This window comes from Paramormyrops kingsleyae, chromosome 13 (assembly GCF_048594095.1).
Source record: "Paramormyrops kingsleyae isolate MSU_618 chromosome 13, PKINGS_0.4, whole genome shotgun sequence".
Lineage (NCBI taxonomy): Eukaryota > Metazoa > Chordata > Actinopteri > Osteoglossiformes > Mormyridae > Paramormyrops > Paramormyrops kingsleyae.
The window spans coordinates 26,704,340-26,717,414 of NC_132809.1; the positions used below are offsets into that span (position 1 = coordinate 26,704,340).

Below are 13,075 nucleotides of genomic sequence, written 5' to 3' on the forward strand. Positions count from 1 at the left end.
GACTTGAAAAGCTGTGTTTGGAGGGAAATGCAAGAGACTGCAATGTGTTGGGGGTTTAAAGCCCATTCACACATGAGTGCTCCCGCTAAAAATAATTACCAGTAGATTTACAAGTAATTTTATTTAGGCGTGGGTGACTTGGAGTGCATTTGTCTAGGCTGATCCTTTTAGGAAAATAAGATGAAGAGAATGAAAAGATTAAGCTATTTTTAATTTGTGTGGGGGGAGATATTCCTTGATACAGTGATTTGCTTCAGGCAGACAAACGATGTTTTATTTCAGCAACTGATACAGAAGTTGTGCCGTTTTTTTGTGTTTATTCCTCGCATGGGAACATCGAATACAACTTCTTGATAACATCTTTGATAGAACTTGAGGTCCCCCGTTAGAGTTTAAGTGGACTAAATGGACTGTGAGCAGTTTGGCCAGGTACTGCACAGAACCAGAGGCCAGATGTTTACACCAGAGGCCAGGGATGCTGGGACTGACTCTACCCTGTGGCTCCATGGCAACTGACCTCTGGAATCCAGTCTGTATTCTGAGGTCACAATAGGCAGGTATGTTGCTAAGCAACCACATTTCAGGTGTGAAAATGTGGAGCAGCTGTCTGAATCATTTTAGAGCTATGCCTAGTAACAGAGTCGACCTGACCGAAGGGGATGAGAGCCCCTTTGCTCAGCTCTGAGGTGTCTGACCTCAGAAGGGTAAACGAGCCCCATTGTCTCCATCTAAGAGAGGAATTAGCTTTGGGGATGGGTTCTTCTTTTAAGAGCAGATTTGCAGCCAGTGATGCAGCATCTATACCAATGTCCCCTAGTAACAGCTGAGCCAATCACAGAGAGAGACTCCCTGAGTGTCCACACTGTATATGAAACCACCCCCAGTTACGCCCATGTCCCTGTCAAATCAGAGCCCCACACCATGTGACTGGGAGAGATGTGTGATTCATCTCAGACTGAGGAATCTGGACCCGCAGGTGCTCCAAAGGGCTTCCACATTGCCGTAGCCGCTGAACGCTAAGTGATCAGCTTCCAAAGACTCCCTCATATCTCAGGGCTTTTATGGGTTTCGGGGCTGATGGAGCCTTTTTTAAAGATGGGTGACTGTGTCGCCAAGATTCAAACCGCCGACCTTCTGATCACAACCACCCAGACCTACTGAGGTCAAATTAGAATCTCTGATCTCACCATTGAGAAGGTAGAGGATCTTTAACTTTCTGGATGCCATTCTGTCCTGTAGAAGGGGGGCAGCTTTTTGGCTGCTTTGGCATATGCGATGTGGAGCAAAGTGATCATTTTAATGGGACTGGTGATCATCCTGTCAAGTGACTGAATTAATTTTGATGTGACTGCCATTGCTTAAGAGTCTTCATGTTGTGCTGCTTTACAGACGCCCCGGATTCTCTGCATCTGCACCAAAGTGTTCTTTTTATCTGCCTGTAGTGATTCACTCTGGTCTGAGGTTTGTTCGTCGCTGGTTCTATAGGGTGTCTGTGATAACAGATCACAGAAGGTTCTGCTTCTTAAGGTGTAAATTGTGGCTCTGTGGAGTTTGTCTGATTGTGTCACGTGAATCTGCAGTGCCCTGCCCACAGGGTGATTCGTTAGTCGGTTGCTAGCTTTGGCGATTCATCCCCACACCCCCCCCCCCCCCATACTTCTGCTCATGCAGGTATTCATGGACATAGGCTAACCCGTACTTTCACATGGCGGGGCGGGGGGGGGCATCACCTCTGTAAATTTTATTTCACAGGCTAGGCTTTGGCCTCATAGAGTGACTCTATACCTTGGCTTATGTGCTGATTATCCTGCTGTTTCATTCTGCATCATCTCACTGCTGTCGTTCTGAGCTATTAATAGAACGAAGTTGACAGATCAAGTTTTATATGGAATGCTGGAGCTTGGCTGGGCAGTGTTGACTTCCTGACCGCTTCAAAGCCCTTCACCTCCGCAGTCTCTGAGACACGTCCTCCCTGATGCGGAATGGCGTTCTTATAGCTGAACGTCTGCTGTGTGGCTGCTGAGGTTCTCAGAGCGTCCCATTCAGCTCCTGGCTTAGTCTGCTTGAGCGGAGTTTGAGGGCGTATCTAATCGGAAGGAAGGGTCCTCTTCTAAGTGATGCATCGCTTGGTTTGCATCTTCATCCAGAGCTGTGAGTTTGACCTGGACAGCACAACGGCAGCAGCCTGTGAAAATCAGAGTGCTCCAGGATCTGGAGTGATCACCAAAAGGTTATGGGTTCAGACTCCAGATGGGGGATAATTGTTATACAGATGCCCTCTCTGCCCTTTTCTCTGGCCCTTTCGTTTTATGCCCTTTGGTCCATTCAGTACTTCACTGCTATGCTGCAGTATAAATGTCAGTATAAAGTGTAATTATGTATAGCTGTGAGCTGAAGAAGCTTATTATGTAATGTAACATGATGCAAATGCTGTTTATTGACGCCATACCACCTACTGTTGACTTAATTCCTGAAAGATGCTTCATTACAACTGTCAGGACAACGAATTCCCAGTTATTTGTCAATGACTTCCTCTTTCTCTTTCACCCCCACAGGCCTTCGGAAACGCAAAGACGGCTCACAACAATAACTCCAGTCGCTTCGGAAAGTTCATCCAAGTGAATTACCTGGAGAGCGGAACCGTGAGGGGGTGAGACTGGCCTTCTGCTGGGGGAGGGGTGGTCTGGGTGGGAAAAGGTTGCCCGAATTGGGGCAGCTGACTCCAAGCTCATGAGCTTGTGGGAGGACAAGCAATGCATGCATCTGGGATTTACAGCAGCCTTAGACAGCGATGACCTCACTAGTTATAACGGATCCTCGGAATCGGGTGGAGTCCAGATGTCGGTCACTGTGTTGGGGGGTTACTGTAAACAGCCTTGGGTGTTTGTCCTGACACAGATTTTCAAAGTGACACAAAAACTTATGACAATAGCCAGTCCTCCTTAGTACTGAAAAGAGCAGTAGTTTTCCTAGTAACTGGATCCTAACAAAACAGAGGCTTCCCATGATGCACCTCTCTGTGCCTCTGTCGCTCTCGTTGTGTACTCTTGCGTTAAGTTTTATTTTCTCTGTTCGTACTCCAGAGCCTACGTGGAGAAGTACCTTTTGGAGAAGTCCAGGCTGGTCTACCAGGAGCACAATGAAAGGTAACAGCATGCAGGGGACTGTCGGTGTGACGGTTTTAACCCCCCTACACCCCCCCAACCAAACACACACACACACACACACACACAAACACATCTGTGCAACGTTAAGTCGCCTTACCAGCTGCCAGGGGATGGTTCCGTCTGCCGGGTGTGTTTTTGCTCCCAGCCCCCAAGGGCTCAGACACCCAGGGTGGCCCCAATGCAGTCTGAGACCCTGTGGGTGCCCCCCCCCCGCATCCCCACACTCACTTTTGGTTGCTCTGGCTATCAGAACCCCTATGATGATGTTTGTATGTGCTTAACCGATAGTTATCCCAATAGTAATCATGTTAGTGATGCTTTTAGTTATCCCCAGCCATGCGGGGACTGGTTTGTGGTTCAGGAACCCCCTGACAGTCCACATCTTTGCTCCTTCCCGGTTCCCATAGAACCTGAACCAAACAATCAAAAGCAAACCAAACAAACAGGAACCCCGAATACCTGGTACCAATATGCGGGGAGCGGGGAGGTGGTGAAAACCTGGACTGTCTGGGATTCCTCATGGACTGGGCTGGGAAGCACTGGCTTAGACTATTAATGTTCCCAGGTTGCCCACCCCCTCGCCCCACCACAAGTGACTTGCCAGGGTGTGAGGATGTCGGAGACGCTGGTGTACAGATTCTCACCGCACATACCGGAACATTCCATACTGTCCATAGGCCTGCAATGTCCCAGGCAGCTTTTTCTCCATCGTGCTGACATCACAGCCTGGCAGCCAATCAGGTCACGCTGGACACTGACCCTTCACATGACAGGCTGTGCCAGTGTGCGGTTGTTGTTACAAACATTTTGTTGCACGTTTAATGTGATTGTAGGCCTGGGTGTAAAATTACTGTTGCTGGTAATGACAAAGACAGAGGTGTATACACAGTGGGGTGCAGCTGAAAGGTGATTGGTCCCCTCCCCGTCACTCATTGATTAAAAACCTATCATTGGATAATGATAAGGTTGCCCCCTTTGTATGAATTATGGCTCCTCTTATGCCCCCACCTTAAAAAATCAACAGCACATCTATTCACCTTCCATTATCCAGTTTGGCTGGTTGTTACCCGCCTTCATCTTCATATTCCTGCAGCCTTCATGCTGAAAGGGCTGCCATCTACTCACTGATGCTGTATTTCTCTGAAAATTCTGTGACCCCCCCGACCCCCGCAGGTCTGGGTCGAGTGCTGAGACTCTGATGTTGATTCCCCAGGAGAAGTTCTGGTGTCTTGCCGGCTTTGGTCTGCAGTCATGTGAAGGCTTCCTTCCACTATCTGACGGGTTTGCGACCCTTTGTCCTTGCCAGGAACTACCACGTGTTTTACTACCTGCTGGCAGGAGCGAGCGAGGAGGAGAGGCTGGCCTTCCACCTCAGGAACCCTGACGAGTACCATTACCTCAACCAGGTACGCCTGCCCGCCCACAGCGACACCAGCGTGAAAAAATTGGGTGGTGGGGAGGTCTTTGTCAAGGGCAAAATAAGGCTTCCAAGCCCATGACGGGGGTAATTACTGTGTGCTGCCAACCACCATTTTCAGTGTTTCTCAGTGTTTCCCAACCCAGTCCTCAGAGACCTCCAGACAGTCCATATCTTTGCTCTTTTCCAGCTCCCAGCACATTTGTACCAGGTATTCAGTAATGTGGACGGATCTGAGGATCCCTGAGGACCGAGCTGAGAAACACTGATTTAAACTAATGGGAGCCAGTGATGTAACCAATAGGAGTTCTGAAGCCTCATTTCCCCGACCAACAGAAAATACCCCCCAGGAAGTGAAGTGGCTGTAAATCTTGCAGAGGTTTGGGTGTCAGTTTTTTTACCCACAAACCATCAGCCTGCTTCTCGCCGTCTGTCAGTCCGGCTGCTCTAACGGGTGTGTCTGGGCCTCGACGCCCTTACACAAACCACCAGTTGGAGATCGGTTGAAGAGGGGTGGTTTTTGTCCCCTCCGGGCTGCCGTCCCTGTAGCCTCTCAGTCTGACGGGAGTCCCGGCACGCGGAGAGCACATGCCGCGTCCATTGTGTTAGTCCTTATCTCTATGACAACGCCGTGCGGCACTGTTAATCTCTTAAGCTTTTCTGGTAAGCAGGCCCTTGTGGAAATGCCCCCCCCCCCAGACCCCAGCCTCCCAGTCTCCCAGCACCACAACAAAAAGCCACCCAGTGCCCTAGTCACACAAAACCTCAGGCTTCCAGTTTCGGCATTTCACAATAAAGGCGTGTCTCTCGGCCGTTTTGGCCCTGCACGTGACTCTGTGATGTCACACTTGGTTTCTCGCACGCTGTACTGTTCATTATGACTCGGCTCATGGACACATCAGTACAACATCCAATCAGATTTTTGTAATGGAAGTTAGTTTCGGTTTCGGCTAATACGATTTTTTTTCACTGCCCCTCATTTAAGCACGATGTCGGTGTCTCTCTGTCCCTGTAAAAACTCAAAGGCCAGGAGAAATAAATAATTCCTTCCATTCCTGAGTCATTCTGTAAGCCTCCCTCCCTTCCCAGCACGTACTTCCAATGCGTCTTCCTCGGAAAAACTGGAAGGCCCGGGAGAGCTTCAAGGCCTGTGTGAGCTGGAGAGAGCGATCGTCTTCATGTTACCTTGGGCTGTCTTTGGACAGCTGTGTCGTACACTCCCAAAGATGTCATGAGCCTTGAGCTTAGGCCTACGTGCTTCTCATTTGAAAAGCCGTGATCGCTTTCTGTAATTCAGTTGTGGTCAAACACAAAAACAAATCAGCATGATCCAGGAAGGTGTGTGCGTGTGTGCATGTTTGGTGAGCTTATATGGTATCAGTGACATGTGGCTAGAGAGAGTCATGCTATATCTATTAAGTTCCTGTTTGTTCTTATGAGAGCGAGGTATACCTGTACCTAACTGCATCTACCTTACTTCCAGATGACAAAGAAAGCCGTCAAGCTGCACTGGGAAAATGACTATGAGAGTGAGCTGGTCAGTATTGTCTGCGCTGGGATGGAATCCTGGGCCTTTTCCATCTGTCTCCAGTGTTCCCATCTCACACCCTAACCCTCAAGTTCTCAACCCTGCTTGTCTACTTTCCATGTACATCCTGTGGTTTGGTTTGCTTGCTCTCTCATTGCTCCACCTCTCCACTCTATCCTTGTCCCTGATTGGTTGCTCTTCAGCTCCTATGCCCCCCATGGTGACCAATGAGCTTCATGAACTCGGTTGTCCTTGGATACGGGATATAGCTGTGATACCTATAGCTTCTGCAGCCACACTATCTCTGGCCTTTCGGAGGCTGTCTCTAATGAAAAATTTGCCGCTTATGTATTTATTTGCATTATTTGCCGTTCCACTGTACTGTTTGTGTCCCCTGCTACCAGTGGTCTGGGCGTTAGCAAGCTCTGACCTTTGTGTATGAAAAGTCTCTGTCATTTTTTAGGTGTGCAGTCTCTGTCTTCGCAGAGACCATCGCTTACTGACTGCCTTAGTCTAAAATAACTATTAGTAAGCTGTAGGTTTCCTGTCATGCTTTGGAGCAGGGGTGGCTAATCTTATCCACATAGAGCCAGTGTGTATGCAGGTTTTCGCTGCAACTCCCTAATTAGGTCACTAATTACAGGACTGATTGGCTGAAGAGTCCTCACACCTGGGTCTGAACAGCTGACCTAAAGGTCACCCCATAAACCTGCATACACACCGGCCCTTTGCGGATAACATTGGCCACCCCTGCTTTAGAGAATAGACTATGAACGGTGTGTAGCACATGCCTTTGGGTTTTTTGTCTATGTGTCTCTTTTTTTTGGCCAATCGGGCTGGTTGTAGTACTCTGCTGCGTGTCCATTGGCTGTCTGTGTTGATTATCATGGTATTGTTGGCAGGACCAATTGCACTCTCCCAGCAGTGCATCCGAGGACGGGATGCCCAGAGGCATAGTGGGAAAACGCACGCCTTTCTTGGATGATTTTGTTGCTTCTGGCAGAAATGAAGGGCGTGCAGAAACTGTACCCTTTAGGGAGAAGTTTGTGGATATCATGTGCTCAGCTGATGATTGGTTTTCATGTCCGTTGGTAGCACATTTCTCAAGGAGGTCGGGGAGGAATTTTGCCGGAAAATCTCAATTTGGGCGGCGAACAGCAGGCCGTGTGAGCGTTTCCAGTGCGGCGGCACTGCAGAATGTGATGCTGGTTTCCAGGGAAGGCAGCTGAAGTTACCGCAGAGGCTGACTGCGGGGCCTGAATTGCAAGGCCTTGCAAGCGACCACGGTCCCAGGAATCCTTGCCTCCATTGTTCTCTTTGGCTTCCAAACGTGATTTAACACATCGGATAGCTCCGTATAGCATCTGAAGTGAATAAAGCCTCCTCTTATTAAGTACACCCCGCAGTGCTGCAGCGCACGTCCTGGTTCCAGGATAAGGTCCTCGCTGGCTTAAATGTATTTTTGTTGGGAGGGAGGCGTTTGCAGCCATTAAGTCGACAAATCGCTCCCCTCTTCCTTTATTCTCCTACACTTCCTACATGGGAAGGAAAGCTAAACAGACACGGGCACAATTTCCTGCGAAGATGCGGCGAGAGCAGCAGGGCAAACTGGTTTTTGGTGGTATGCGATTACACATCAAACCAGGTGTGCAGGAGTTTCCCCTTAGTAGGCCTGGCTCCAGGGGAATCTCACCTTTGAAGGACACCTCATCACATCATGGATGGGCAGCCATCCATCATCCTGTCACTTATTGAAGGGCGACCTGGACTAGATCTAAGGGATCAAGGCTTGGGGTACAACCTGGATGTGATGCCGGTCTAAATCACACACACACACACCACGAGTTATTTAGGGCAGTGTTTCCCAACCTGGGCTTCAGGGACCCCCCACACAGTCGACATCTTTACCCTTAGCTGGGGGGAGAAGAAAAACATGGACTGCTGGGGGTTCCTGAGGACCGGGTTGGGAAACACTGATTTAGAGACACTGTTTAGCCTGACTAGCTGTTTCTGGACTGTGCCATTGAAGCCAAATACCTGGAGAAAACTCGACACACAGAAAGCGGAGCTGGGATTCAAACCCTTGATCCTGAAGGTCTATGGTAGCAGAGCCACCTGCTGAGGCACTATACACCCAGAGGTGTTGCTGTATACTATAATGCAAAGATTAGCATTGCAAAGACAGTCGTTTTGCTGTGTATTCCAATGACCAGGGGGCGTCCTGTCATGTGTGGGCACGTGTTTGAAAGCTCGCATCTGACAGGTCAGGCTTTGTGTACATATGTGCATGTTTGTGTGTATTCTGCGGCACAGGTGTGTTTACATGTGTGCGTGCTGTGGTTTGTGTCTGTGTAGATTGTTGCATAGCACGTGATACCACCACACCGGTGGCACCCCCACATAGCAGGAACTGAAGTTTACAATGACATTTAGATTCTGTCCCTTTTCTGTTCTTATAAAACTGGGTTCTTCAAATCTGGACCTTGATTCCAAATCCAGGCCTTGTTTTCAGTTCTCCCAGGTAGTTAGTTTAATAATTACTGATTCTGATTGGTCAGAGGCTTCACCCCTGGCTCACAGGTAAAGGAAGGCTGGAAAATCAGCAGTGCTCGGCCCTAGAGGACCGTGATTTGAATAACCCTGTTATAAAAGCGCAAACCCATGGTGAGTTTTGTTACTCAAAAATAACATTGTTTTGCTGCAGTGATATTTGTAGATTTGTGTGATTTGGTTGTTCTAGAGCCGCTTCCATTCTGGGTTTTCCTGGGTGTTCAGCTGCAGTCTTCTTGTTGAATTCCAGACATGGAATTACCTGGAGTGACAAACAGTGCACAGCTTGGAGAGTCACTTCTAAATAGTGATTGATCACCAACAGAGATGGAGGTAGGTGTGACTGACATGTCAAACTGACCTGCCCTGCCCTGTCGTTGCCCTCATCAGGACTGCTTCACGGTGGAAGGGGAAGACCTGAAGCATGACTTTGAGCGTCTGCAGCTGGCCATGGAGATGGTGGGCTTCCTGCCTGCCACGCGGAAGCAGTGAGTCCTGCACACGCACGCACTCTCATACATGTGCACAGGCACGCAGACGAGCCTAAATCACACATGTCCATTGGACGACTGTCCCACAGTTTGTGCTGTGTAATTCTGAGGTCACGATTTGGCTCTTTCTAATTGAAGGCTCAGGAATCCCTCGTGATGATAGGGTAATGTACCTGAAGCTGAACTAGTCGAGTGTGCCAAAGGACTAGATCCCCCCCCACCTCAGTGTCGTGTGACCTGGCTGCACTCTCCACTTCCTCGTTTGACCGTTCACTCTCCGCAGGATATTCTCCCTTCTGTCGGCCATTCTGCATCTGGGAAACATCCGATACAAGAGGAAGACGTATCGGGATGACTCCATTGATATCTGCAACCCTGAAGTGCTGCCCATTGTCTCTGAGCTGCTGGAGGTATGACTGCCCTCTACTTGCCTACAGAACATATGTGTTGACTTCACTGTCCCGCTGGAACGTGCCGCCTCAGACAGACTGAGTGGCAAATCATGCTGCAACATGGCTGATTTCAGTCTGGGAGACTGTGAAATAAAACCATTATGTTTCTCAAACCAGTCCTCGGGGACCCGCAGACGGTCCACGTTTTTGCTTCCTCCCAATTCCCGGAGAGTTGGCAACTGCAAGTCAGCATTTTGGAGCTTGGATTCCAGTTGTTTTTGTGGATTGCAGTGATCCGTTTGCTTCTCTTTTCTTTAGTTCTCGTCAGTCTGTAAAAAATAGCTCTGATTTCGTGTTTAATCAGTTTGTACAATCGGTCGCAGCCCAGCTCTTCCCCATTTTAAACGTGTTTTTGTGGCATCCAGGCTTAACACGAATGCCGCCGCTGTCTTTTTGCCAGTCAGTCAGTACGTTTACGTGCCGTTTAATCGGACTGCTGCCCTTGTCCCAGTGTACACGCACGGGAAGGGAATCATTTTATTGACGGAAGTATGCCCGACCCCACTACAATAGGTGGTGATGTGCCCCCTTACAGTTTGTTAGTATTGGGTTTTTTCCGGTTGACCTATTATGCCACAGACATAAAAAATAATTAGATTAATAATAATTGATGCATGGACAGATGAAGTGACTCAAGGTTTAACTGCATTAAGATCAGGATGGCATAACAAGAAATAAAGTGTTTTGTATACTGTACTTGGACAGCACGGTATTGGAAAATTTTCAGGTATTGCAATGTGATTTTGTTGTATTAAATATTGGGGTGTTTATGAAACAAAAAAAGAGTTCAACATAAATTTATCGCTAACCCATCTAGGAGTGATGTACACAGCAATTAAGGATGAAAATTATTACAGATGATTTCCATGTGCTGCTGGTAGTAGAGACTGATAAGACTGGTCCAGACTGCCGTCGTTACAGAGCTACCTACATGTGCTGATTGACTCGTCGTCGATGAAAACGGGCCTCTTGGCTGCTTGAGGTTCTCCTGATGTTATTCTTCACAAGATGAACTCCAGCCCCCAGATTGTCAGTGGATAAGGAACCATCAAGAGACCTTAAGGGTCATGGGTTCAACAGCTGGACACAGGCAGGATCATAGACCACAGGCTGGATGAGTGAGGTTGATCTATTGAACCCGGCAAAGCAGAGAGGGCCCCCCCACCTCTCACGATGTCACACATACTCACACACCCCCCTGGTGCAGCCAAAGTGGACATCCTCGCATTCCAGCAGGGAGGAGCTGACACTGTTTTCATTTAACCACGTCTGCCTTTGGAACATAGTTCCCTGCATATTTTCCAAGACAGTGTTTTCTTTTTTTAATTTTGTTTTTGTTACTCTCAAATGTCGGAAATGAACACGGCCTTTATAAAGGGATGGAAAATTTGGAGCTGCGATATTGGCATCATTTCACGGTGCTCACTGTAGTTGCTGGTCCAAATTGATGCTTTAGATAGCAGATCACCAGCGGCGCCCATGTCCAAGCCAAAGTGAAACTGGCTCGCTAAGTCAGCGCCCCCCAGAGGAGATGGCGCTCTAGGCGGCTGCCTATATCGCCTAATGTGCTCACCGACCATCCTCCCTCATTCAAATCTGTAACTGAACATGTACATTTGTGACATGGGGATGTTTTTTTTCCCTCTTCAGTGTTAATTTATTTATTTTAAAGTGGAAACACCTCCCCAGCGCTAAGCCACGCTCACGGTGTCATCCACGACTGCAGACACGCTAATTGGGTCCTTCGCAGTTCCCAAGAGTCCCGTCTTTCATGCGACTTCAAGAGCTCCGCAGCTGGTCTCATGGAGCTAATCGGCGGGGAAGGCGGAATTCTCTTACAAAACTTTTGTTTTGCACGCAGAATGTAATTTGATTTATAATTGCACGGCATGTTTGGCTGGGTCACAGAGTCACACGGCTGCCTCTCGTTTCCTGATGTCGGAGACGATGTTTTAGCTCGCGCCCAGCGGGTGTGTCGATGGGACACTCTAGATTTCTCCAGAGGAATCCCGGCCAAGGTTTTCCAGCTCCATGAAAGATACAAGTGTGGATGTGTGGATGTTTGGAGGGGGTCGTGTGCGACTCAGTGGGTTAGGATGCCAAACCTGTGATCAGAAAGTCACTAGTTCAAATCCCATCTTCAGCAAAGTGATTTCACCATTGGGTCCTTGAGCAAGGCCCATAATTTCAATTCCTCCAGACATTGGCTGAACCGGCAATGTATTGTAAGAACATAAGAAATTTACAAACGAGAGGAGGCCATTCGGCCCATCAAGCTCGTTTGGGGAGAACTTAACTAATAGCTCTGAGTTGTTAAAATCTTATCTAGCTCTGATTTAAAGGAACCCAGGGTTTTAGCTCGCACTACACTAACAGGAAGACTATTCCATACTCTAACTACAAACTGTGTAAAGAAGTGCTTTCTTAAATCTATTTTAAAATGTTCTCCCACTAATTTCCACCTATGGCCACGAGTTCTAATATTTAAACTAATATTGAAATAGCCATTTGGCTGAACAGCATCCAGACCTGTTATAATCTTATACACCTGGATCATGCCCCCCCTTAGTCTCCTTTGCTCGAGGCTAAATAGATTCAGCTCAGTTAACCTCTCATCATAAGACATTCCTCTAAGACCAGGAATCATTCTTGTAGCCCAACATTGCACCATTTCTAAGGCAGCAATGTCCTTTTTAAGATATGATGACCAAATTAAGTGTTTCTATCTTTTGGCCTCCTGTACATGTACATAGAGGGTAATCCTAACCCGTATCACTAACCCTGCTTTTTCAGTTGTATCTCTCTATGGATAAAAGCATCTGGTAGATGAATAAAATGTGAACGTGTCTGTGTGTGGCCGTCTGGTCCACCTGCTGATCTGAACACGCTCTTCATCTACAGGTGAAGGAGGAGATGCTGATCGATGCGCTCACCACTCGGAAGACGGTGGCTGTCGGCGAGAGGCTCATCGTGCCCTACAAGCTAGCAGAGGTTAGCACAGCCTGCTCGATCCTCCATGGGACAGATCCTTCTGGAAGGTGCCCCTTAGTCAATACCCTCTGGCCACCAGATGACTGACCAGTCAAACCTCATTTAATGTAGGGGAGTTTTGCAAGTGCTTTTGCACAAATTCTTCATGTTACTTTTTTCCCCCTCTGGAAGGTAACAGAGCAACCCCATTTTCCCGTATTGGGACACTGAAAATGTGTCCTGACCACTCACAAGTACAGCGATTGAGTAATCACCCTGCAACATAGCTTCTGTAAACTTACACCAGCATATAATCGCCTTGTGATTGACTGGGGCTTAGTGATTTTGTAGGTGGTTTGTTTGTTGGAGGAAAGTCACGGAGGGTCTTATTAGACTGAGGTGTTGGCTTCTCCGTTTGGACTTCCCTCCAAGGCTGATGTTTGGAGACTCTGTGGTGAATGTGATGAATGGACTATATAAGCCCAGAGACCAGTCAGGCA

The 13,075-nt window shown here is 48.1% G+C and overlaps 1 protein-coding gene across 6 annotated transcripts in view; it reads left to right on the forward strand.

Moving 5' to 3' along the window:
- The window catches only part of LOC111857386 (unconventional myosin-IXAa-like), a 101,575-nt gene that overhangs the window by 42,113 nt on the left and 46,387 nt on the right, over positions 1–13,075 (forward strand). For all 6 annotated transcript variants that reach the window (XM_072698483.1, XM_072698485.1, XM_072698484.1 and 3 more), the window contains exons 3-9: positions 2,556–2,650; positions 3,084–3,146; positions 4,474–4,573; positions 6,068–6,121; positions 9,053–9,150; positions 9,437–9,563; positions 12,507–12,596. In XM_072698483.1, coding sequence (XP_072554584.1) covers positions 2,556–2,650; positions 3,084–3,146; positions 4,474–4,573; positions 6,068–6,121; positions 9,053–9,150; positions 9,437–9,563; positions 12,507–12,596 — 627 coding nt within the window. The remainder of the gene's footprint in view (positions 1–2,555; positions 2,651–3,083; positions 3,147–4,473; positions 4,574–6,067; positions 6,122–9,052; positions 9,151–9,436; positions 9,564–12,506; positions 12,597–13,075) is intronic.